Source organism: Rhipicephalus sanguineus, chromosome 1, assembly GCF_013339695.2.
Source record: "Rhipicephalus sanguineus isolate Rsan-2018 chromosome 1, BIME_Rsan_1.4, whole genome shotgun sequence".
Classification (NCBI taxonomy): Eukaryota; Metazoa; Arthropoda; class Arachnida; order Ixodida; family Ixodidae; genus Rhipicephalus; species Rhipicephalus sanguineus.
Genome location: NC_051176.1, coordinates 261,677,740 through 261,704,559, shown reverse-complemented (window position 1 = coordinate 261,704,559; position 26,820 = coordinate 261,677,740). Strand labels below are relative to the sequence as shown.

The 26,820-nt window shown below is 48.4% G+C and overlaps 1 protein-coding gene across 4 annotated transcripts in view; it reads right to left on the bottom strand.

Moving 5' to 3' along the window:
• Window positions 1-26,820, bottom strand: part of LOC119378848 (low-density lipoprotein receptor class A domain-containing protein 4) — a 72,897-nt gene that overhangs the window by 30,329 nt on the left and 15,748 nt on the right. The window contains exons 1-2 of one of the 4 annotated variants that reach the window (XM_037647886.2): window positions 23,964-24,036; window positions 21,835-22,020 (exon numbers count right to left, since the gene is read on the bottom strand). The exons of 1 other annotated variant lie outside the window; for it this stretch is intronic. Coding sequence is in view for 1 of the 3 variants with exons in the window: in XM_037647883.2 (XP_037503811.1) it covers window positions 9,081-9,159 (79 nt within the window). In the remaining 2 variants the exon portion in view is untranslated. 2 more of the 4 variants (XM_037647883.2, XM_037647885.2) reach the window with 2 other exon arrangements.

The following is a 26,820-nucleotide window of genomic DNA, read 5'->3' as shown; positions in this document are numbered from 1 at the left end:
AAGGTGGCTTGTAGAAAGAGACTCATTTACATGCACGTGCGAGACGCGACTTTTTTTTTCACGTTTCCACCAGCTGCTGGAGAGACGCGCAATTGAAAATCGTGGCCAGCACAAGGATATCTCTAATCGTCCGCTTTTCTGACTGTCAGGTCGACATGACGTAAGCTCTTATCACGCTAAGCTAGAAACATCTTCGCCGCGTCTTTCAGATGCGATATGAGCCACAGAATTCATCCAAAAGATGTGCCAGGGAATGCGTGCATTTCTTACACAAACGTCTCCATAGCTTTCCGCCGGGAAAAGGGTAGAACTACTACGTGCTACGACTGAATGTAACTGAGTGACTGGAGAAGTTTTGTGATATAATTATACACAACTGAAAATGGTGTACTGACATAAAAACTGCTCCATGACATAACAAGTTCAGTGTGTTCAACAAGTTCGTACATGCACATAATCTGCTAGTTTGGCTGGTTCCCTGTGTGGAACGTAATAAAGACGCTGAATCCACGTGTCGCTGCTATATCAAGCTACCCAGGACGATAGCTTGATTTTGAAGTTGTTACCAGAGGCAGAAAAACTGCCGGCGTGGATTTGCTGCATATACGCAAAACCAACTTATCACTATAATATCTCGGATATTACAGGCCCGAACCAACTCACAATGCTGCATCTGGTATTATAGGCAGCTGAATTGAGGGGTTAAATTCACGACAATCAATGTTTAAGCTCAGGTTGTGCGTTTGTACGTACATTCCTGACGCGTACGCGTTACCATGGTGTACAACCAGCGCCTCCAGGAAGCGCTGGTACAACACATCGGGCGTCATTTTAGCCACGTGAGCCAGTTTTCGGTGCCCGCGAGGAATTTACTGTGTCCGTCAGCCATACACAATTTCTCATCTAACACCTTTCGACTTCTTTTTAAGGCGAAAGCCTTAGATGCTTCACCAAACGCGAAACATGACCGTCGCCGTCCCGCGTCGACGTCAACACAAGTGATGCAAAGAAATCATGTAATGACGTCACAGATCGCCAAAATTTGTGGTGTTATAATGACGTCACACGATGACGCCAACCCAGACGTCGTCGCTTGGTCAAAGGTGGGCCGGTCACGGGGACAGTGCAAATCCAGGCGAGGTGCAGAAAGCTTACAGTGCCTCATATCCCGGAGTCAGTGCAAAATCACGTTAGCTGCAGAAAACTTCCGGAGGGGTGGGGGGAAGGATCAGTACGTCAACTGAGAAGAAAAAGACAGCCGTCGAGTCGTCTTAGGCGAATGCATAAGGGACCCCGCGAGTTTTGTTTAACGTACTTCGTGAATCATCCATTAGTTACCGAAGTAATGGGCGTTATAGCACCAGTGCAACGATTAAAGACAAACAAAAACAAAGAGGTAGCATCCGTCCGCACGATTGCGCAACACTTCTTGAAAATATGGGCGAAAAGAAGATGCGATATGCGAGAAAGTAATGAGTTTTCTGGTAGCGCACCAAAGTGTGTATTAATGAAGTGTAGCGTAACTGTAGTGGTATAGTTCCGACTCTACGGCGGCAAATTCGCTCACTGTACGAGTTACATGTACTAGTTGCCACATATTGGATTGATAGGATCACCGTCGGGGGCCCCAAGTGCCTTTTCGTCATCTGTGCAGATATGAAGCCACAGAAGGAACGCTTCCCAGACGGTCACGAGAGCGCAGTACCCTTCTCTATATCAGGAAATATTCGGCCGGGTGAATTTCCTCCCTCGCGCTTACTAACAGCTGCCTAGCAGGTCAGGAACCGGCGGGGGGGACTTGGGGCTGGTTGCACCGCGCGACCGGCTCCCGCCGGTGTCATCGACCAGCAGAGGAGGGCGGAATACAGCTGGCTCATCAAGAGCGGCGGGATAAATCAGAGCACGCGGCGGCGGAAGGCCGCGAGACGGGCTGCAGGACAGGTGAGAGAGCATCGCGCCGCAGCTTCGATCTGGCCGTGACCCCGGCGTGGCTTCCGAAGGCCGTTAGTCATGCGCCACCCGTGCAGCCGGGGCACGTTCACCCCGCTGGTACGCGCGCACAAAAGCCGCCCCCGCCGCCGGCGCACGGGTAACAGAAAAAAAAAAAAAAGTTGGCAGTTTAAGCATTGACAACGATAGCGAGGTTTAGCGTCGCGCTTGGACTCCTCAGACGGTTATTCTAACTATACACGGGTGCGACACGTTGACGCGAGGAGGAAAAGCGGGACCCCTGTCAGCTATCATGGCGACTCGCAAGGCAGGCATAATGACAAGCGTCGCTCCTGATTTTTTTTTATTATTCCACCGATAATTCTATTTCCCCCTCCCCAATAGCAGGGTAGCCAACCGGACACGTCCTTAGCTAAACTCCCTGCCTCTCCTCCTTCGTTTCTCTCTCTCTAGCCAATGGCGTTGCACACGTCGCACCACGCTGTTTGTGCACGGTACGAGACTGACGGCAAACCGTCAGCAGTCTTTGAAATAACAGACAACTTTAGTTTGATGTTTAACTGCTCGTTCTACTCAGAGCAGTGCATACACTCGAGAGCTCACAAGGAATGATGCAGAGCGCTGCCTTGGCTTTGATGCGATTGAGCGCATAGCGCTGACGGTGCATCTACAGCAGGGGTCTCAAACACGCGGCCCCCGGACCTTTCGCTAGCGGCCCGCGGCTTCCCCCGTAATACAGTTTTGTGACTTTGCTAAATAATACTCGCATTATTTTCTCGCCTATTTCGATTAATAGCGTTTTGCTCGGGTAAACTACAGAGACGGGACTGGTCCCATGCATATCTCTTTTTTTTCTTTTTCGTGAGGCACCCCATGCGCTCAATATGAGCTCAAACATCACCATGGAACGAAAACTATATTTCAGAATCGACGTCCACATTTTAGTGATTGTGGAAATCAGTATCCATATGTTTTACGAAACCTGGCGTCAAATGCCCTTCACAAATGACCCATATATGGGAAAGGCGTTCTTTCAAATGGCAACCTTTCGTTCCACCTCTCTCTCCCCCCCCCCCCCCCCCCCCCACGCTCTCCCACTATCTTTACTAATAATAATATCTGGGGCTTACCGTCCCAAAACCACAATATGATTATGAGGGACGCCGTAGTGGAGGGCTCCGGAAATTTCGACCACCTGGGGTTATTTAACGTGCCCCTAAATCTAAGTACACGGTCCTCAAACATTTTCGCCTCCATCGAAAATGCAGCCGCCGCGGTCGGGATTCGATCCCGCGACTTTCGGGTCAGCAGTCGAGCGCCATAACCGCTAGATCACCGTGGCGGGGCCACCATCTTTACTGTCCCGGGCCTTGTGGTACTACATTGCGTGACTGCGGCCCGCCGGCTATGGTGAGTTTGAGAGCCCAAAACCATGTCTCTTCACTCAAGGTGGAAGCGCCGCCACTTGGGTCAAACGTGGAAGGCTGTGCTGGTGCTCGGATTGTCGCTTTCGTGTGAAAAAGCAACATTCAAATTTAGATGACAAAACCTAAAGTGTGCACTATATATGTTGCATTTCGGTGCGAATGAAGCGTTAAATAATAGTGGAAACCCCTTTATGAAGCATCTCGATCAAACACTACTGCGCTGAAATATTACGGTGACAAAATCGACTGGAGTAAAAATTAAATTTATAAAAATTTTCAAGCCAGCGACTTCCAACATATGCATGTTTACGCCGAAATGTACAGCTTATACTGCAGTGATTTTCTCTTTTTTTGTTTCTGATCCTTACTTGCATAATGCTGTGAAATAATAAAATGTGTCAAGTTACGTTTACAGACTATACACAGCACGAGAAAGAAAACAAACCCACAGTGATTATTAATAACATTCAAGCACAAGCAGGAAATCGTCCAACGGAAGAGAGTGGATGGCTCCAGGCAGCGATTTCTAGTATTCAGTAGTTAAACGAGGAAAATTTTTCAACGCACCAGCTCGTGACCGATAAGGTGGTGATACCCCCGAGGTCACGGCAACAAGAACCAAGCGCAGCCATTTTGACCTACGATGACGCCACTACAAGTAGCGGCGCGCGGGTGGTCAAAGCCTGTCACCACGCAAGCTAAACGGCGTCAAATTCGTTTCCTCCTGTTTTCTTTTTCTTTTTTTTTAATGACAGCCAAACACAGTCCGCCATCTCTCGATAGCCTGAAATTCCCCGACTGTGCGTATACGCACAGTTGAGCGGGACAGCACGACAACGGCGGCGACAACGGCGTTTATGCACCTTATGCACCTCTCCTCGCGTCCGCCTAATTGCTATCGCAATAAATAAACAAAAAAAAAAGAAGAGCCCGCCGGAGGAGCACGAGACAGCGGCGTCCATTGCGCAACGGCGGCGTCTGCAGCTCAGCGCGTCAGTGTCGTCATGGTCGCACTTGTTGCTAGCGCCGCGCCCGCACTAATGTCACGCAAGGTCAGGCGCGCGCGCCTCTTCGCACCTCGTCGAAAGCCACGCGACGGAGTAGCGAGCGGCACCGCAGTAACCGCAGGATGTCACCGCGTTGGCTCCGCGACACACGCCCGTAATAGCGTTGGCAGATGCGCTCGCGCCGCAGGAACCGGCCGCGGCGTTTACGTAACGCCCCGAGTTCGATTAACTTCGGCAGTCGCACAATTAGGGCTTCCGTGCAATCCACGACGGCCACCCGAAGCGCGCGCTCCGCTGCATTAATATCGCACAATGCGCCGGCGGTAGGCGGTGTTGAATTGCCCCGGGCGCGCCATCCTTTGCTTCAGTTCACCTGTTACGAAATACCAGAGGGAAGGCGCCGCGAACGCATCTCATATTGCCGGACAGGTTTATGAAATGCCTTCATGTAAATGAACTAATCCCTCGGTAAAATCACGGCGGCGACAGCAGAAACAAAGAACCCGATACAAAAATCGCGGGCCTACAGAATTTGCATCAGGGATCACAAGAAAGCCCTGTCACCTGCTCCGCTACACATTTTATTTTCTCTTTCGTCATGCCCTAAAAACAAGTGCTCGTCTGCGCTCTTCTCGTCATTGTTGCTCCGCCGTGAATGTGCATCAGGGGCCGCCAACTATCACCGGTCACGCATACTTTTCAAATATGAAAGCGCAACGCTGGGAGATGACGCACCAGAAGAAGGCATATTACCCGACAAGAAAGGAAAGATTTGATGTCGCATGCTCGTCCCTCCTCTCTGCGCGAGTAGCGCCGACCTGATCAAGTCTGCGATATTCTATCACGCTGTATGTGCACTAAAGGCACTAGAAGTTTACAGGGCGCGGTTTCCACGGAAGTGCGTATTTGACCCTTATTTCAAGCCTCAGCCATATAACACCCCATCACCGTGCTTCCGGCTAAATATACCAAAATATCAAGTTTTTCTACTTTTATTTTTGCCGATTCCTTTCAGTAAGTTTTTGGCGCCGACATGATATAGTATGTTTCCTCACCTCCAAAATAACTAAAGAAATCCATAAAGAACGAAAACACAAAGCCACATGAATAATGTACTCCACATGGTGGAACTGTCTCGAATTCGTAATCTATAACAGATCTTTGCATGTTTAAGATATGAGCATACCAAACGACAGCCTATCTCGAAGCAAAACAAGGCAAGGTTGCATAATGGACAGGACATTTTCAATGATGTACTGGTCGAACTATTTCGTCGCTGAAACGCTGGCTCCAGCAACAATTAACCCCTAATCAGCCACTGATGATCAGCTCATCTCTAAGTGCATCTGAAATGTATATACAGATGAAAGAGTAAGTTGTGTGCATTGTAACCATTTATATGTAACGATATTAAAAGAAATCTCGCTTGAAAAAAATTGGCTTCAAACTGTGTATATCAAAGGCAGATTTTTATGCGTGCTTGTGTTACATTCTAAGCGCAAGAAAAACGAGCCCTTAAAAGTAATCTTTCCTTCGTTCATAGCGAGGGTGTCGTTCTGGCAGACTTGGTGCCTTCAGGTAGTATGCGAGGGATTATTGGTCAGCTGACAGCTCGTAAAAAAAAAAAAAAAAAAAGATCACGTGCTACGTGACGCTAAAAGGCAGAAAAAGAGTCACACTCACCGCCATGGCTGCGATCGGCGCTGACTAACACTGCTAGGTTTAAATGCACATATATACCCTATAAAGTGGACGGGGGGATGACCGCCGCCGTAGCTCAGTGGTAGAGCATCGGACGCGTTATTCGAAGGTCGCAGGTTCGGTCCCTGCCGGCGGCAAGTTATCTTTTCGTCCACTTTACTTTCTTTAGATTTATGTCCCAATTATTACAAATAACATCCCTATACTTTCCTTGGCATTATTGTTTGTTAGCGCAACACACACGAACAGCTCAACAGAATGACATCAGACCTGGCATTACCTTAGGTGCGGGCCTAACTTCAAGCCGTGTCCTTACTTGATCTCGGTACGTTGAGCTAAAGAGGGGATAGCGTGCAGAGGGCCGCGTACGTGTAGGAGGGGAAGACCCGTGCGAGGCATGGGAGTCAGGCAATCTGTCCATCATTGTCTTGCCAAGGCTTACCTTCAAGAGTGCTATGCAGTTAAATTTCGACCTCTTTCGTTTGCTGCCATTCTTTCAAGCATGGGGTTCAACGTCTCAAACCAGCGCAAGGGTTATTATTAGAGGCAATGTAGAGTGGGGCCCCGGATTATTTTGACCACTTGGCGCATTTAACGTGCACACAAACCACGGTAAACGAGAGTTTTCTGCACTCTGGCCCTATCGGCATCGAACCCGCGATCTCCTACTCAACAAACGCCACAAACTACATAGTGGCGACCGTTGCGCGACGCCAAAGCCGCAGACAGAAAGGCGAATCTGATTATTTGCTTTCGTGGGGCAGCGATATTCCGGACGTGGTCTGGAATTGCGCCATAAAAAGCGCATGCTAACATGGTCGTGCCTGATCTCACTACGCCGATAGCTGCGCAGCGAGGGAAGATTGCAAGGACAAAGCGAAGAAAGAGGAAACGACGAGTGTGGGCCGGCAATTTACTTTTAATGGTAGCGCGCACTAAATAGCAGGACGCAGAGCAGCCGCGCACGCAGCAACGACCATACGCGATCCCCCGCGATGCATATGCTATGCGCGGTGCCGCAAGAAGCGGGACAGACAAACGTGGCAGTGATCCAGGGAGAGCAAGAGGGCCAAACCCTATCGTGGCACCGCGAACCTGGCGCCGACTAACGCGCGGCATTGACGGAGTTCGCTTTTATGCGCGTTGCTGCAGAGAGTTGAAGAAGAAAAAAATCGAATAAAATGCGGGGAACGGCTCGCGCGAGCAAGGACGCGACCAAATCGGTACCCGCGCCGAGCTGTGCTGCTGGCAGCGCAAGAAGCGAGATACACGAGAGCCCGATCAGCGCAACTAAGTTACGTCCGGGCTAGCCACCTTGTTTTCCAAGAAGGTCACAGGAGCGCGCGCGCCGACAAACGCGGGCGCGTCTGCCCTCCCCCCTCATCCGCGGGATTACGGCCGCGCAGGTGGAGCTTGCCGCCGCCGCCGCCGTGCTCAGGCACGAGCAAGCAGCTCGGCGAGAGAGGTGGCGCTGTCGGAGCGCACCTGTGTGCGGTGCACGCTTTCGCGCGTCCAACTGCCGGCAATTAGCTACTCCCGAAATAGAAACAGACCTGATCTCCGGCCGGCCGGCCGCACCTCCAGACGCGAAGAAACCCACACTGACCACTACCTTCCCCCCTCCCCCTTAAATGTCGGGTCTTGTCCTTCGCTCCTGCTCATTTACCGCACACTCGCTTCAGTGGCGATCACGAAGCGAGACAGCGGAGGAAATCGGATCAGCTGAAAGACAAACTGCAGTATCTATGAAGATATCAAAACACGGCACTGCATAAAGGGAATCGGATAGCCGACTCTCGGCAGAGAAAGGAGCAAGTCGCTCCAGCAGCAAAGTTGGCCCGTAGAAAAGAACCTAAAAACAGAGACCCAGCTGCCCTGGCTCAGCCAAATTTTGAAACCTGATCTGATACTGGAAAAATGTTGACGGTTGCAGAGGCATCAGTGCTATAAAATCAGGCTAGCGGCAGATCACAGCACCGACACGAAAGCCCATATTCCGATGCGTGCTTGTGCGTGCTCACACTAATTGACGTATGCCGGCGCAAGTTACTCTCCCTAGGATGGTGTACGGAAAACAGACATCTGGGAAAAAGGCACTACCGTTCTCGAAAAGGAAATTCGAAAAGTGACGCTATTTGGCAAGGTAAATGAGTAATTACTTTTTTACTATTTGCTGGCTTATTTGTAGCGTGCGCCCATAAGTAAGTAAAACGCTTCAGATCGTTGTGCATCGTAACTTGTGATGCAAATAATCGCCGCAACTTCAACCGCAGAGATTTAAGTATAAAAGTGCTCTGGCAGAAAAAAAAGGGGGGGGGGGGAATCGTAAAACTCTAGACCTTGAAAAGAAGATGATGATTAAGAAGAAGGAACGGAAATGTATGTATACATACATACTATGTATGTATGTATGTATGTATGTATGTATGTATGTATGTATGTATGTATGTATGTATGTATGTATGTATGTATGTATGTATGTATGTATGTGCGCGCGTGTGTGTGCGTGTGGATGTGTGTGTGTGCGTGTGTGTGTGTGTGTGCGTGCGCGCACGGAAACCCCGGAGGTATTGCGAGCAAAGCGATAACTTCGGTTATAACTAGATAAGCAAAGGAAGCCTCAGCCAGAACGCAAACGCTTAGGAAAGGCTCATTTCGTGACTGATATCGGCAAACGACAACAATCACAAAATCGCATGCGAGAACGGAACTTGAGAAGTTACGAACTTACGTAGTAGATGAAGTAGTGCCCCTGCAGGCTATTTGTCCTTCTGTGTTGTTGTTGTTGTTGCAGCGTGTACACCTTCAAGCTTCGAAACCGTGAAGTTCTGCAACTCACCTCGTTTAGCAAGCGCTAAGGTACAAATCTTTCCAGCACAACGTAACCTTTCATAGTCACCGTGCCACTATGCTCTGTAATGGAGCACCCAGCGCAAGAAGACGCCTACATTTACTACAGCGCATATCAGTAAAGAAGAAGAAAACTAATACAAACGCTTGGAGAGATCGGTACACGCGGCAGCAGCAGAAACGCCACTGCGCGAAGAGTGCAGCCCTCCTGTGCGGCGATGCATTTACTAGCAGCAGTCGCGATACCAGACGGTAGCAGACTATCATGTGGGAGGTGAGACGTTCAACGACCGAAAGGAAGACTGCATCTGCGACAGCAACGACTGCATTGCACCAGACTAGCAGACGGCAATACGAATATAGCGAGTATTTAAATTACAGGCTACAGCTGCGGATGTGCAGGTGTGTTCGCGGTGAGCTATATAGCACTCCTGGTATAGATTATGGCGAACAGAAAATGGCGGAAAGATACTGCCTGCGTATAGTGTACATATACAAAAGGAATGGATTGATAGACAGTACAGCACTAGCTTATCCTCACGTGCGGATAACAGTACGAAGACGACTCCGGAAAGAGGAAACCTTTAGCAGAGAGCAGTAGCACTAGCAACGCAAGCGCGATGCTTCATGCCCCGGATGCACGCGAAATCGGCGCATACTAAAATTCCCGTGTGGGTATTCAGGAGGAGGTTGAAATGAAGTATCTATAAGTGAACCACGCACACACACACACACACACACACACACACACACACACACACACACACACACACACACACACACGCACACACACGCACACACACACACACGCACACACACACACACACACACACACACACACACACACACACACACAAACGCGCAAAAACTTGCTTTATTTACCCACGCGTCCGCCTGAACTATATATTCTGGCATGCAATAATGGCGTCGTACGAAGTTCCAACGTGTTTCTTTTTTAAGACGCACGCAACATCATCAAGCGGCAAAAAGTAATAGTAATAAATATAAAACCGCAGACGACATGATTCGCGCGTGCGACAGAAATACCGCAATCCTGACCGCAGCCACGCCGCGGGATTTCAAAACGCGACGGCCGCAGCCGCCGGCAACAACGATGAAATACCATTGCGTCTTTCCACGCTGTCGCGGCGCAGCTGCATTTGTTGACTGCTTCTTTATCCCGCCGCGCTCTCAGTACGAACGCCTCATGTCACCAGTTAGGCAACGCCCGGCGAGGAGGTAGTACGAGCGGCGCGCTATACCAGTTTCGAAATCCCGCGGTCAGACAGTGACTCGGGTCGGTCGTGTTGGGCCATGTCGTCTCTTTCATCTCGGCAATCGAGCGAACAGCCAGGCCGTAGAGACGAAACTAACAGTGCCCTCGGAAACTGCCAAAAGCAACGTGTAAGATTGACGTTTAGAGGCGAGAGCATCGCTGGGAATTCGGGCTCCCCGCACGGCTGGATGAACAGAACGATCCTGCTATAGTATAGATAACTCGCAAAGCAACACTAAGCGAAGTCGCTGAGGGATCTTAATTTCGTTAAGTGAAGCATAGGACAGCTGCACTGCGCAAGGCTGTCAAATTATGTACGTGGAAATACTTGTCCTCTGGGTAGACCGATGCCCAAAAGTAAAAGGCCCCCTCCACCTCTTATTTGTTACTTCTCCCAAAGCTTTGAGTACGTCCACTAAGCCCTCAACGCATCAAAGCGGCACCCCGGTGGTACAAGACACAAATGGCAAAGTTATAACGTGGCGGTCAAGATTGGGCAACGCGTATAGAAGAGCTGCTGCAAAAACGCAGGCCAAGGCCACAGCCCGCTCACTCAATTAAGCTATACATACCCGTATATCCCGTATATCAACGTGAACATTAACCAAACTTTCACGTTTCCTTTGCGTTTTAAGCTGCTATTTCGGCCCAATAGCTCTAGAAAAACTGAAGCAGGCTGATGCTCCGTCCATTTTCAGAGCGGTACCACGGGGCCTTCGATATCACGGCTGACGTTTTAAGCTAAGATCGTCGCCTGTGTAATGTGCCCGCATCTACTGAACATTGTTTTATAAACTGCTGAGCCTGAGATAGATCATTTTGTCTGGGTGTGCATGCTTCAACGAACCCACGAAAAAGAATGATCTAAGGCCCGTATTCACAAACCAACCTTATCTCTAATCTTTCGTATCGTTCTTGTACCCTTAATGCGCGTTAAGTGGATAAAAACAGTAAGCAGGGCAACTGGGGTATTAGCTTGTTCGTTTGTCGTGTTCCTGATTACTTTTGCCGGAATACAGGAATTGACATTTTATCCGGCAATAAACAACATGAAAAGGCGTCGTTGCTGCATATAAAAGTTTCATAAACACTTACGAATTGCTTCTAAAGTGAGGTTCAGAGTTTGAGTGCATTGTGTAAAGCGGTGCCTCCCATGCAAGACTTGGGAAGTCAAGAAAAAGCAGAACAGGATGCGTGCTCACGCTAACAGTTAACTACTTCCTATTCAACGCGCCTAATACTTTTCTGTAGTACGTGTAGAGACTTACGAATCATTGTGGGTGGCAAGGTGACCATGCATGCTGTACGTGGCAATTAAACATTTTCGCAGGCAAAAACTCCAGCTAAACTGCACGAGTCTTGATCCACTCGCATGGTTCACGCCCGACAGATCTCGGCAATATCGCTCTTGTTCCAAGAACAAATATGTGACCGACTCCGCGTACCCGCGTGAACCGGTCCCATGGCCTGTCAAGGCAGTATCACTTGCTATCGATTAACTTTTTTTGTTATATATATATATATATATATATATATATATATATATATATATATATATATATATATATATATATATATATAAAATATCTACTTATTTCTTTTTCCCGGGGACGCCATTGTATACGTTCTGCAGTACGAGGGCAGGGCGTCAACGTGGCGAAACGGTATTGCCTAACTTTTGGCGTGCCTATATATGCGTAGGAGGAACTCTCTTTCACAGAATGTAGAATATATGTTGCTAAAACCACCCTCGTTAGTGCTCCAAATCATTGAATCGAACCTACGCCACAGCACAGCCGAAAGCAACCGATACAACCAAGCTATAGTATACGCATTCGTAAGCAGAAACTAAGGCTTTGCCAAAACAGACAAAAACGACACTGTTGAGCGTCATTGCTGCTATACAGAAACATTACGGCTCCCAGACACAAAAAGAAAACATCAAACTATCACCAACTTCCCAGCGTCGTATGGGTCCGGAAGCATGTATAAGGTCCCAGTTCGTGGCTGTGCACATATAACGTCAGTGGATCCGTCCTTACGATGGATGGGAAAACAAGGGTTATTTTCATTTAATTACCGTTAATTTTTGGCTCCCGTGTCTAACAAAAACTGTTTGTCGTTTAGTCCTTTGGGAGTTTGCACAACTGATTCGTTTTTCAAGTAAGCGTTTGCGCCGCGTTTTCTTCTAGCGCGATTTTCTGCTTTCCGTTTACCGACATGCTTCAACATGACACGAGGGTCGGTGCGAGTTTCGTAGCTGTAAATGCCGAATAGAAAGTGCTGCTGGCATGGCATGTCGCGAAAGACCATCCCTCGCGGCCGCAGCCACTACGAACGCGGAGGCAAGCACGGCCGAACGCTGGCGTCACAGGACCGGACGCGGTGCGCTGGAGAAATTTTATGGGCCGCCGCAACGCCAAAGCAGGAGTGACTGGCCGTCACAGCGCTTCGTCTTCGACGCCCCATTGTTGGGCTACTGCCGGCTCCAAACTGCTCCAGCACGGAAGAAGATGGAACGCTTGGCCGACGACAAGTCCCAGTGGGCCGCGTCGGCCTTAAAGGGAACAATGACCGCCACATCACTTGCTGCTGGCGACGGGGTCGCCAAAGGCTTCCCAGTCGCGGCGGACTGCCGCAGCTGCAGCGCGCTCCAGGGTCGATGCACGACGTCGTCGGCCAAGCGCGCAGGTGTGACACGCCGAGGAGGAAATAACGAGGGGAGGAATCTCCGGTTCGGCGTACGCCTTTTGTTGGGAGCGCCGATGATAAATGAGACACACACACGGGCGAACGCCCGCTGGTGCGTATTGACAGACGGGCGTCCCAGCGGCCGACACAACAAAACGACCAGCGTCACCGGCGGCGAGAGACGACGGCACCTCGCCCGCAAAGCCCGCTCGGCAAGGCAGGTCCTGCGAGCGCGGGTCGCGGCAACGCCTTGAGAACAAGGTCGCCTCGCTGGGAGAAGGCAGCTTTTCACTGCATAAATTTGTAGCGGCGATATCTCAGGGTCTTATAGTTGGTTTCGTCTTTTCTATAAGCCCAAACAGCGCGCCAGTGAAGCTCCTGCGGTTTGTGTTTTCTGTACACTGTATAAATGCTCGTTTTCTGGCCGTAAGGTTGCTGCGCTGGTGTTGCTGCACTGGTGTCGATGCACTGGTGTAGATGTACAAAATTTTCTCTCCCTTCGCCAGCCTCTCTCGCCCAGCGCGGGGCGCAAGGCCCGACGGTGCAAGCTGTTCAGGACGATCTCTTTATTCTTCTCTCACGTCTGTGTTCTAGAGCACATGCAGTGTACAGTACGCAGCTGCCACCTGCGTGCACACCTGGGGCTCAGCAAGCGAGTGACGGGAATAAATCGGGTCCCTCTGCTCATTTCTAGAACTGTCGTCAGTTTCCCATTCCCGCACGAGTTATGCATGCCAACTCCGTCACTTAGGGGGATAATGTGCTGGCTGTGTCACTGGATCGCAGTGTGCTGGCAGAAACGACATCGCACAGCAGGGACATCCAAGTAGTCATGAGCCTTCTGCTATATCACGCCACAAAAGCGAACAAGCAATGAAAACACTTGTTTTCTTTCTTTCTTTTTTTCATACTTCAAGGTCACTCCAAATCAGTTTACGATGTAGGGTACAATTACGGCCAATTTGATAGTGTCAATACGACGTGAAGGAAGATGGTATTTTGATGTGGGCGAGCGGATTATAGCTCCGGGGCTTGTTGTTTTGTTGTTTAATAATTGCGAGCAAATGGGATGGTAGAGGGATAGAGAAAAAAAGGTAAAGGAAAGACAGGGAGGTTAGCTCGAAGAGGTCTCCAGTTGGTTCCCCTGTATTTGGGAAAGGGCACCTGGTTATCAAAGAATGGGATAGTAGGGTGCGTTAAAGGCCGGCTGTAGCAATATACAGTCGAGAAAACTTAACTACTCACTTCCCAATAAATGCGCACGCACGTGTAAGCCTACTAGGTCTATAGATAAAAAATATAAATAAAAACAAAACCAGGCGGCCAGCTTAATTCTCGAGTGTTTTGTGACCCTGACCTAGTAGGTTTATACACTGCCGAAGCAGGCATCAGGACAGTAGCGTGCCTCACGTGCGCAGAAACACGAAGCAATGTGTAATCTAAATCTGGAGACAAGGTGAGAAGACCAGCAAGCACGAGAAGCGTAACGAAGTGACAAAACGGGCGAAAAAGTATGGGAGATTCAAGTGTACGATCGATACGGGAAAACAAAGAGGGCCATCATGTCTGCCAGACTGGAGACCTCGACTTGAAAAGGAGGTTGGAACGAATATAGCTCGCTAGTCCAAGGTCAACAAGTCGCCTATCTCGGCTCCTCGCTCATGACGCACATTCTCTTCTAAGGACAGATCTCTCCAGGATAAGGGCAATACGCTGAAGACAAACGGAACATAGAACGTAATCCCCACATAACGATACCAATAGACAAATGAAAAAAAAAAATGACACAGTTCAAGCCGATTATCTCCGAATTGAGACCTCAACCGCCTCAACACCCACACCCTATATGGCCGGCAGCGGGCCTGTCTGCAGTCGGCAGCTATCAACTCTAAATGGTTTGACATGATGAAAAAAAATCTTTTTTGGATGCGGCAGTCGGGCTTGGCCTGACTGTCCCAACGTGGGAGCGGCCCGCTGCGCGTTGAGTCGTGCACCTCAGGACTTACAATAAAGTTTCGCATCCATCCATCCATCCATGGGTGCTGAAAACTTTTTTCCTGGAAATCTTATGTTTCTCTATGGTATGGCGTCGGCATTTGCACTATCGTTTTGTTAATGCTGAATTAAGTGTATTTAAGAAGCTGCTGTTTTAGGTAATCACGCTTTTTCGACGACAAAGCTCAGTGCGGCTGTTCTGGTATTACCTCGAAATATCAGTAGCATAACAATAGTAGCTCGAAATATCATTTTTAATCTCATATATTACTGTCGTCTCACTTTGACACATATCTACACTTGATAAGAGAAGTCACAAGGGACGGGCAGTGAGGTTAACCAGGCTGAGTCCGATTGAATACCCTGAACTTGGGAAAGGGCACTGAAAGATGAGGAGGAGTGGGTGCACTGTGCACAAACACACGCATAAAGCGTTCATCAGCCAGTTGGTCGTAGGTGCCTCGAGTTATCCAAGGGTCGAAGGCTGTCCTCATACGATTGGCTCGATCGGGAAATGTATCACGAACGATGAGTGCAAAAGGTAGCTGCTTCTGTACTCATGTTAAAGAGACAGGGCGTGAAAACACGGACACAACAGACAGGTCAAGACAACACAAACGCCGCTTTCTTTATTTTTCAAAAGAATGTGCATCGTCAGTTTGTCGAGAATTTCGGCTCTTCACTGCACTCGCCTTCGAGAAGCACTGTTCCTCAAATTTTGTTCGACACCACACCGACGGCAAACGACCATAGAGCTACAAAATGGCAAAGGAACAAGCCAGCGCAAACGGTAATTCGAGCTTGTCGCAACTCTAGGTATGTGACGAGATTGCTTCCCACAAACTTATCACTCTCGAACGCTGAAGGGATCGCTGACACTCCGGATCAAGCCAGCTTCCACTTTTGAGCGCACGTCGCACAAAGTGGCACGGGAACATTCGCTGACGAGGTGATCCTACAAACACGCAAACAAAGGATCATCACAGTGCGGACGGAAATGGAGCGAGCGTATGCAGTACACGCGAAAACGTCTGGAAGGCGGCAAAAAAAAAAGAGAAAAAAAAAATGGCAGAAAAAGCATCGGCGAGCATCAGGTGAGACCGCAACGCATGTGTCGATGACAGGCATCACGAGTTGCACGCCCGCAGCGAAAGTTCGCACGAATACTGGCGCATTCGAGTGTGGGAAATCCAGAAAAACAAATGCCGCGTCCCAGCACAGAGCGAAATGAGAGAGCGCCCGTGCCGGAAACGGTGGGTGGCATGGCTGGATTCCAGACAGAGCGGCGGAGTGGCTAGACGACAGTCAGGCGAGACTCCGATTGCAATCCAGTCACTCCCAGCAGTCATCGATTTTTTTATCTACACCCCGCTCTTCCGCACCGTGCTTCCAGACAGCCCTCAAAAGAAAAAAAAAGAAAAAAAAAAGACCCGCCAGGCAAAACAGAGGGGCAGAAAGATGTCAATGTGCGCGACTGCAACCAACCATGCCGCGTATCACTATGATTAGGGATGGCTGTGCGAAAACTAATCACTGATGATCGCATCCCGTGCCCGCAATTGCCCGTAAGCAGTAGGCTTACAGTAAGTACAGTCTGACAGACATATCCAGTTTGTAGCGTGCTTTGTGACAGTTCGAACCATACGCTTTAAAACGCAGTTGGCTCCGCTGTAACTGTTCATACGTAGCCAGTAAAACTAAAGGCTGCCGACCCTGCGACGCACATAAGCAACCCGTCACGGTGGACTAGTGGTTATGGTGCTCGACTACTAACCCGAAGGTCGCGGGATCGAATCCCGGCCGCAGCGGCCGCATTTTCGATTGAGGCGAAAAAGCTTGAGGTCCATGTATGCTTAGATTTTGGTGCACGCTAAAGAACCCCAGGTGGTCGAAATTCCCGGAGCCCTCCACTACGGCGTCTCTCATAATCATATCGTCGTTTTGGGACGCTAAACCTCAACAATTATTATTACGCACATAAGCATAGAAAATTACTGAAGTTTGCAGACGCTGTGTTTCGTTCAAATGCGCCGCCCCCTAGAACATCCGAGGAAAGGAAAAAAAAAAAAAAAAACTCGCTTTTGCAATGTACCATGCCCTATTGAGCACCACCTGGCATCCGCTGACCTGGCGAAATTAACATGTGATATAGATTAACCACCAACTTCGTGTCGCCGACACACGAGAATGTGTCACAAGTATTGCGAAGCGCGTACGCCTGCGTTTTTGCTTTCCAGTCCGCCCACACGCAAATCCCTCATGAAACTGCCGTGTGCGATGCTACGAAATCTGATACCGGGAAGTTGTTTACTATTAACTGACCAGAAAAAAAAAGTTTTAAATACGCATGTTGACGCTTCGCACGCTCGTGCTTTTCTTAAATTCGGTGCCCCAGGCCTAACTCGGAGCGCAAGCTTTTTAAACACCGCGAAACTCATGCGCTTGACACGTACCGAATTCAAAGGGGTGATATGTCAGTTCTTATCAACTTTTTATTTTCGCACCGTTATTCAAACATTTTTTCAAAAAAAAAAAACTCTGACAAGAGCTTAACGTGCTCCTTAACGCTTCACAAGGTGAGCGATATTTATGTTGCTCGACTGAAAGCTAGCGCTATTCAATAGAAGTTCTTTGAAATTTCCGCAACGACGCAACACGTACGCTCCTACGAGTTTTGTGGAACTCTAACAGGACGAAAACAAAAATTGGAAAAGTTGCATGTCTCACTTCGTGCTTATAAGCCGAGAAAAGGAAATTCCGGGCACGTAGCCACAAGGCATTTCGTGCGCTTCAGCGGTTCGTAAAAGCAACCGCTGGTCCATCCCATGAAAGCGGACGACATTAATACTGAAAGCAGCCAGCCACGGATGGAGAGTTCTTACGAACTAGGAGCTTAGAGAATTAGCGATAACTTGTCGCTGCACATGCGCCGCTGGTAATTGAGTGAGGCCAACACTTTGATAGCCGTCAAGCGAGGTCGCGTTTTCACATCGCAAAGTACCGTTGCTCATAAAAAATTTCGTCTGCCGAATGAACAGACACGTGTCAAGAAATGAATTTTTTTTTTAAGCCGCACGTCCGCGGCGGATTACATGTTCGGTGCAGGGTTCAAAGGGCTTCGGTTACATAAGCGAGCGGTTGACAGTGATGGGTGGGTTATGTGTGATGAATGGATCGAGGCGCGCAACTATTGCGAAAATTCCGACGATTCCTCGCCTTAAACGCTGTACAATGCACGAAACCGTTCGCTAAATTACGTAAATGGTGGGAAATCGCATGACAAACCGCGGGCAGTTCACTTAATGTTTCTCGACTCCATCAAAGTGTCGAGATGTAATAAAGGCCGGACCTCCAGCCGCGAATGCTTCTGGCGCAATCCGCGAAAACGAGGCTGCTATCTACAGGACTATGAGCATGCAGCATGTGCAGTGGTTGCTCCTCCTAGGAACAAGGCTGTGAAATCCAGCGAGGATGCCCAGGACAGTGTGCCTACCCGGGCAGCAAAGAGACTGCGCTTTACCGGCGAGAACCGATGTGCTGCATCACTGACGTCACGGTGAAAGCAGACCCGCACATACACAAAATGGAACCGACGCATCTCGCAGTCGAGCTCGAAGTGCAATACGGCACTGCCGGAGTATACTTACGCATAGCACAAGTTGAAGGGAGCATGCAGGCAGAGTCATCTTCGCGCCGCTTCGAGACTCAAGATGGCGTTTTTATAGTGCACGACGAAATCGCACGAGAATGTCACATTTACATGCCGCACGTATCAAAAGATTTCAAAAAGTTAACTCGCTGCAAACGTCGCATAGTATATCGCGCAGCGGACGTCACTTACGTCCGCAAGGCGGTTGCCAGTGTGCATGCGTAGATCGTAGGTCCCACGTGTGGAGTTTGCGTGCGTATACTTTGCGTCGCGCGATGGCACCCTCGCGATATTCCGTTGCTAGTGAGAACGTCAAATATTTGACGAAATGCGAGAGGTTGACGCGTGCGGCTGCATTTTGCAGTCGTTCAATAGAGGTGGCCGGCTTCCAAGCGATGTATATCAAACGAGTTGCGGCGCTGTTCAACGTCTTTCTGGGGCTGCAAAATATGCGTTCCAAGAGCACTCGCAGAGGCATGACATTGGCGTTCACTGGATAACGTGTTATGGCACGGATAGCGGGCAAGCGGCCGTGCGTTGTTGGTTAGCATGCAGCTTCGTATGACAGCACCAGACTCTGGGAGTGAATTTCATTTCCTAAGGCTCACAGCGGGACACGTTGTTAAAAAGACTGCTCGCCCAGCCGCAGCTGGGGGCCGAAAAGGGGGCCTCCTGGACCAGGCGGTACGGGTATAGACTGGACCAATAGTGTCCGTAAATCGGAACCCACCCACCCTATACCCATTTTCTCATTCCCGTTTTCCCACCGCTGAATAATCAATAAGGCTTTTGAACTCATCCAGTCCAACACTAAATAAATTTACACTCAAATTGTTCTTCAAGAACTCTATTGCCGTTACCTTAGTCGTCATATGTTCAGTATTAAAAGGTAAAACGGGGTGAAAGAGTGATCTTTGAATATCGCGATGAAATCTTAGCACCTAAATGTCTGGTGCAACGTCACAAATTTCAAGGTACCTTTTTTCTTGCGTATTTCGGCCACATTCGATCAATAAACTATGCTGAAAGAGCATATGCTTGGGCCTGTTGGTAATTCGTGTTTGCTCTATACTACGCCTGGCTCCTTTAGAACAGAACGTAAGCTGTTAGAACAGAATGTATATGGTTTTCGCCGATAAAGAATTACGTAGGGCCCTAGAGCAGAAGCCGTCCAAGTCTATGACGTCACGGCAAGTTGGAGCGTGAACCTACAGACCGTCTCGCCGCAGCCTGTGCACTTTTTCTTGCGCGCTTTCTCGCTTGCCAAGCGTCTTCTCGCGGCAAGTGCGATGTTTTTGGTATTGCGAAAAGATAGTTCAACTAACACGAGAGAAGTCGTTTTCGTTTTCTTTAATATCCTTTCAGGAACGACCAACGTTCAGCGTTTTTGACGGCATCCATGGCGTTGTGTCAATGGGCGTCCGTGCGGAGGTAGGCAAATAATGACGCCGCACTTTATAAAAATTCGGTAACCAGAGTCCCTAATCTATAACAACGGTGCTGAGAAACACATTGGATCAAGGCACACATTTCTCGAGTGTTGAGCACATCGCGACGCGCAACGCGGCTAAAACCAGCCTGGCGAAAAATTTGCGTGCGTGCAGCCCCCCTTTTTTTTCCTCAGGTGCGGGCGCCAAGAGCTCGAGTATTATTTTGGTGTCCAGAACCGGGGAATTTCAGCCACCAAGCCATAGCGTGTTGCCGTAACACATGCAACGCGTGAGACACGTGAAATACAACTAGACGCGTGCTTCTGATTTCGACAGCCGAGCGCATGGCTGTGTCCCGTTGTTCAGCACTGAGGGAAAGAAAGGCCACGAAGAAGAACAGAGGAAAAACCCGCGTTTCGGTGACGATAAAAACAAAATCGGAACGACCCCCGAGTGATCAGAATGTCGCATCTGGTCAAAAGCCAAAGATGACCACACGGGTCGATGGCGAGTCGTCGAACTGCACCGCGAAGAAAAATGAGACGTCACGAAGCAGCCACAACATGGATCTGATGCCTCGCAAGCTTGCAAGTGCAAAGCGATAGCGGTCGCTGACACGGGACAAAATACTCGGGGTTTGTTTTCAGCGAAATAATAAAACTGATACATAATCAAAAAAGATACTTCGTTTAACGATCGTCAGCGTCGGCACAGCCGCATGATTTCATTTGAAGCGTACGCATTTTTCGAATATTCTTTTCCCTGCACCTGCGAATATTACGAGGGGTTGCACATGCAAGCAGTTCAATGTCCACGGTACAACCGTTCTGGCGGAAACTCCCCCCCGGCTAGCAATGGGGGGAACACGCATGGTTACGTTGCAAACAAAACGGACAAACAGCGGCCACAACTGAACTTTGCACTGTTTGGGTGACGGCCTTTGCAGAGCCGAACTGACAAGCGCAGTATCTGCGCACAGCAACGTGCGCCCCGTCCATCGCATGCTCAACTTCTCCAATGGAAAAAAAAAAGGGGGGGGGGGGACAAAGATGGGGAAAAAGACGTTTCAAACAGAGTTACTCGGCAAACGCAACGCTCGTGATTAATACTTATGGCATTGGAAAGGCATGCAGTCTCAGGGAAGCGCAGGTACAATGACGGCTACTGCTCGTGTGCACAAACTCGTGACTGCTCCAGCGCTCTATCAGTACTCTTCTCTGAACAATTCATGAGCTCGCACATAGTTATTCGCTTTCTTAAACGTGAAAAATACTAAATATTAACCAATCGGAGAATGTACCAGCCAATCGCAGTGCTTTGGGTGGCACAGTTAGAAAGCGGGAAGAGCGTCAACAGATGGAAGACCAACCTGAATATATGTGTAATAAGTTCGGTCTTTTTTTTTCTTCGTTGTTGTTGCTCACATATATAGTCAGGGAGAGAGTGTGGGCAAGGCGAGAGGGAGACACCAAGAAGGAGGCTCTCACAGCACATATCCTCTCAATTACGTGAACCAATGATGGACTATACTCACGTATACCATATGGAACAACGTGTCTGTGATGTTTTGGCGGAACGGGATAGTATTAGATTGAACCTCGAAGCGCCAACACCCCCCCCCCCCCCCAAAAAAAAAAAAAAAATGCGCACAAACTTAGACCCGGCTACCTATACACAGGAATCGGCTAGAAATTTTCCGAGTAATGAATACCTTCAAGTGCATTCAGCTCAATTCATCACATAAAATTTTATTATACTTCAGAATAGGGCGAAAAAATGAGGCCAATTAAATGGCGAAGTACTTACACGCGATGAAATGATCTTTGAAACGATTTTTTAAACGGTATTCTGTACTTACTGCGCCAGCTGCTAAAGCACCAATTTCAATAACTTGGATCTCCTGGCTGATATTAATATAATAGCCACTGCGCATTTTCGGTAGATTAGGCGCCGTAAAATGTACGAGGACAAAAGGTTTTCTGAAGTCCTTTATATCGTCTTTTCAGTTACGACTTTCCGTTTCCACGAGGTGTTTCTTGCCGATCTAGGTAGGAAGAATTATTACAAATAAATGAATAAATAAGAGGAGCCGGAGGAGGCAGGAATGAAAAATTGTTTCGTGTTTCATTGCGCCTTGTCGTGTACTAACTGACGCCAGCATTTTTTTTGGTGAAGAAAGAAAGAAAGAAAGAAAGAAAGAAGAAAGAAGAAGAAAGAAAGAAAGAAAGAAAGAAAGAAAGAAAGAAAGAAAGAAAGAAAGAAAGAAAGAAAGAAAGAAAGAAAGAAAGAAAGAAAGAAAGAGTACTCCTACTTGGATCACCGTCAAGAACGCATATTACGTATATACACAGCCAACAACGCGGTAAATATAAAGACAGAGCTTGGACGAAATTACCTCCGTGACTCAGAAAAACCAAGAGTCAAGCTAGGTCGTCCTTATGCTGTTCAGTAAAAGTAAGTGACACTGTAGCGCAGAGGCGGAATTAACGGAATTTCCAGCCTAGACGCGCTCAGCAAGCGTCCAGGCGACATCACCGCATTTCGCGCAAGCTGCGGGGCAGCTTCAAGGTTTCATTAATTCTGAAGCTCGCGTGATGGCTGACAGAGTCCACAGCAGCGCAGAACACCGTCAACGGTGCGAGGCCTCAGCCGCACGTTCTCGGAACACAGGGCGAACCCTCAAGATGAGCACACTGTTAAGCCTTGAAGAGAGCGAGCTGACGCGCCGCAGCGTGAAAGAATTCTTATGCAAGACCGGCCGGCCAGACGAGACGGGCAGCAAGAGATTCGCCAGTGCGTAGACAGAGAAAGCGCGTTACGTCACAGAGCCGCCGTGTCAGCGCTAGCGACGGAGCGCCTTCCAGCGAAACCGACACAACAGACCGCGTCGCCGGCTGCAAATAGAGAGGACCGGGATGATGCAAAACCCATTTTTGTCTCGGCGGCGGCTCAAGAATGCGCGAGACTACTCGACTGCTCTCTCCGATAGTGCGCCGCTTGCAAAGCGCATCATTATCCCCCCCTCCAGGAATCCAATCTCATCGCACAAAGGAGAGCCACGGCACGAGCTGCTCGCCAAGACGGGCTTTCCCGCCGACACGCTCAATGCTGCGCTAAATGGCTTTGGCATATCAGACAGCATTAATATGCCGCGTTCTATAGCGCATCACGTCTTGCTCGCCAACTCTACACACCTCGCTATACACTAGGTCTATAAAGCTACAATATATCGCTCCGCAGGTGAAGAGTGCGTTTATACTAGCGCGTGTGAATGAATTACCGGGCCCCGTTATTTACAGAGCGATTCCAGCGTTATTTACATTTCCTTACCTCACGTGAAAAACCGGTAGCTGGCGTCACTTACAGACGTCGATATGACGATTTCACTGCCCAGGTGAGTTGTCAGCAAACCGGAGGAAGATTCATGAAATGAAAGGTTGTCACGTATGTACACTAAGCCGCACACAATTACAACATCCTTCTCATTCGAGTGCACGGATGCTGGCTCTAAACTTTCATATTTCACGCAAATGAGTAAGGCGATCCAACGACAGTGCACGCTCGTATCGTGCCTATGCTACTCTTCAGTGTAGTTCTGTGCAGGACATGATCCGCGATATATGGCATGAACCCGTTCGAGCGTGTCAGAAGTAATCGCGCTGGTATACCCCCTCCTCCTTTTTTTCCTCATGTGATTCGTTAGATACGTCTGCGTAAGCCAGACGGGGCAAATTGTTCCCGCTGATAGTTTGCTTTCGTATGCAACCTACTGATAAAACAGAATATGTACTCCATTCGGAACAATGGGGCTTTGATAAAGGGCCCACGCAACACTAAGGACCCGAGTCTCATTCCTAGGGCCATGAATCTACGCATAGACTGCTGTTGCCTTGCGAGTTGCTCAATTGAGAGAACTGGTGGATGTCGTTTACGGCACAGTACAAATATTACTAACAAGAAGAGGAACAATAAGTGAACTCTTCGCACCTTTTCCAATGGTTCTGCATAAATGGCGTGACGACACACACGACCTTTGGCACAAGTTCAAAGTACAATAGAAGTGTCCTGGACAGCGATCTTTGCAAGCTGAAAAATAAACGATGGTTCATCTTTCTTTTATGCCAGTGGTTCATAACACGAAAGTCAAGTGTCTTCATAGAAGCATACGCAGCTATGTTGGACGTGATTTATTCTTGCCCTTCGTATTACGAGACGGGGACGAGACAGGAACTACAAGACAGGTGGTGCACAATATGCTGGACGTTAAGGAATACAATTTGTACAATGTGCTGTTGGGCCGGCATGGTGAACTTTGACGCGGACGCATTAACGTCGACGCCTAGCGCCACAGCTGCCCTATCCCGACGACTAGCGTTGACCAACGTCAGAACGAACCTTCGCATAGAGTGGATGCCAAACAAGTGCGCTGGATCTGCGTAATTCGTGTGCGCGTGACCGTAAAATTGCTGTTACGACTGTGGATAGCAATAAATCGCGTTATTCTCTGCCCGCAAGGAAGCGACCTCCTTTAGTATCGTGCCGCAGCTGCCTGGGACACTTCCTCTGTCACTACGCCTTGCTATATGCGCAGACGAAATTCGCATATGGATGTCTGGATCACACGCTACTTTATGCAGCAGGAGTTACTCTCGCGGTGAGGTTGACTCATTTTCACAAGCCTAGAGTGCGAACTTATTTCCCAAAAAGTCAGTTTTCCTTCAGTGTGAAGCGATTCAATCTTATGCTTTCTAGTATAAACGGAATGCCTATGCAACGTACGTGTCAACTATCACGCGTTCCTTGGAATAGTAGTATACCTGTGTGTCTACCTGTTGACTAAGGGATTTTAGTATGGTTCAGGGAAATATTGGGGGTCTTTCTCGTATTACAGTTCAGCGTGATTTATCATACAGCATGACCAAACTGCAGTGTACGTCTCAGTAAGTTGACATCCCAGAAACACTGAAGCCGCACAAAGTTCTATTGGTCGCATATGTCGGTTCTTAAAACTTTTAAACAATTTACGAAGGCAGGCGCAAAAGCGAGGGTAAGGTCAAGCCGAATTCACAATGCTTTTCGTTGGCAAGCGTTTTTGGCCACTGGCTCGATGCCTTCGTTAATGATATGCCTAGAATTAGGATTGGCTGAAAGCTTCTCCTACGAACGAGTCGTGAGACGTTCTTGCGAGTACGGCCCTAGTGTTTCTATTTTTGTTGTTGTTGTAGCGAGTCCGTATTTGCGTTTCCTTATATGTACACAACGGAAACACGGTCCATCGCTTCATGTTACAAGTAGAAGAGGCAATATACTTTACTGCACGGGCAAGATATCTGTTACTCTCGTACACCATTTTGAAGCGTGCGCAGTTCGCCTCACCAGTCGCTAGCTGTTCATGCAGTTCAGACTGGGCTGTCAATTAAAATGGCGATGCAGCTACGATAAAGCCATGGTGCTCGAGCAGAGACTGGCGGCAAGCGTGTGATAAGAACTGACTGAGCGTTATCGTGGTTGTTCTTTCGTTCTTTCAATTCGTTCCCGCAGTCCTTGACAAAAGATGGGCGCTATCTACGAAGCAGTACAAATTATGTTCCATCAAATCGTTGACATTTTGCTAGTGTAGTCATTCACGCAGAAAAAGAAGTAGAACACCAGATACGTCGTCTTCCATACCAATCGCGAAGTGTTCCGAGTTCTAAGAAACGGTAATGAACTGGCTTGCCTCCCTTAAGAAAGAAGAAAGAAAGAAGAGAAAAGATAGAAGAAACGCAACTGCTCTGGAGCATTTATTAGCGTTCTAAAAAAAGCGTGGAATAATGTGAATAACAGATATAAAAAGAATTATAATATTCAACTATTTTTTTTTTCTTGCTTTCACTCGGTTTTTCGTTGTACGCTAGTTCTTTTCCGTTGTGGCTGGCTGCCTTTCTTACAACATTACCAGTGATGAGATTTTGTGTATGGGTGACGTATTAGCGACTTGTAAGCCATCCGTTTTACTTGCGACGTAACGATGTTGCTGGTATATTACGATTTTATGATGTTCTGGTGCCATGAGAGTAATGTGCAAAAACAAGGACACGTGGCGAGGCCATGTAGAAGTCGTTCTGGCATTCCATGACGTCATATACATTAACACAGTCCAATGAGATGCATTGTGATGGTCAATCATGTAAACTGCTAGTAATGGAACCACTGTGAGCATATATATATTATATATGCTTCTGCCTCGACAGCTTTTCTGTATTCCTGTCAGCATCAGAGGAAGTATACCATCCCAAAGTTAGTTCACACCGCAACTGCACGAACACTGCCTGCAAATGGAGAGGAAAGAAATCGGCGATAGGTATTCATAGTGAAAACGTATGGCACGCTTGTTTATGTGTTGTCAACATGCTTAACTCGCCTTTCAGTCTCGTTCTCTCGAAACAAAGACTCCATAGAAGCTACTTGTTACCCTTTAGTCTTAAAGGGACACTAAAGGCAACTAACAATTTATGTCATTGTGAAAGCTCAATATATGAAGTCGTCTAAAACGGCAATATTATCAACAGCGGTGCCCTACGTACCGTGAAATTAAGCTAAATGTATCACACGATAAGCGCCACGAGTGGGACATTTTGGAAGTGATCCCGATGACGTGAGAGAGTCCGACTACAATTAATCACTAGTAATCAAACTAGCTGCAAAAAAAAAAAAAAACCTTCCGTGCATCAAGAGACGTAATAAAATGCTGTTTGTTCGTTTCTGTTTGATTCATGGAAAAAAGAACCTCTTTGGCGTTGCCATGGGGAACGCCGCGCGTGGTTCAAAAGTTCCGTTTTCGCCGAACTGCGCTTCGCCCGGC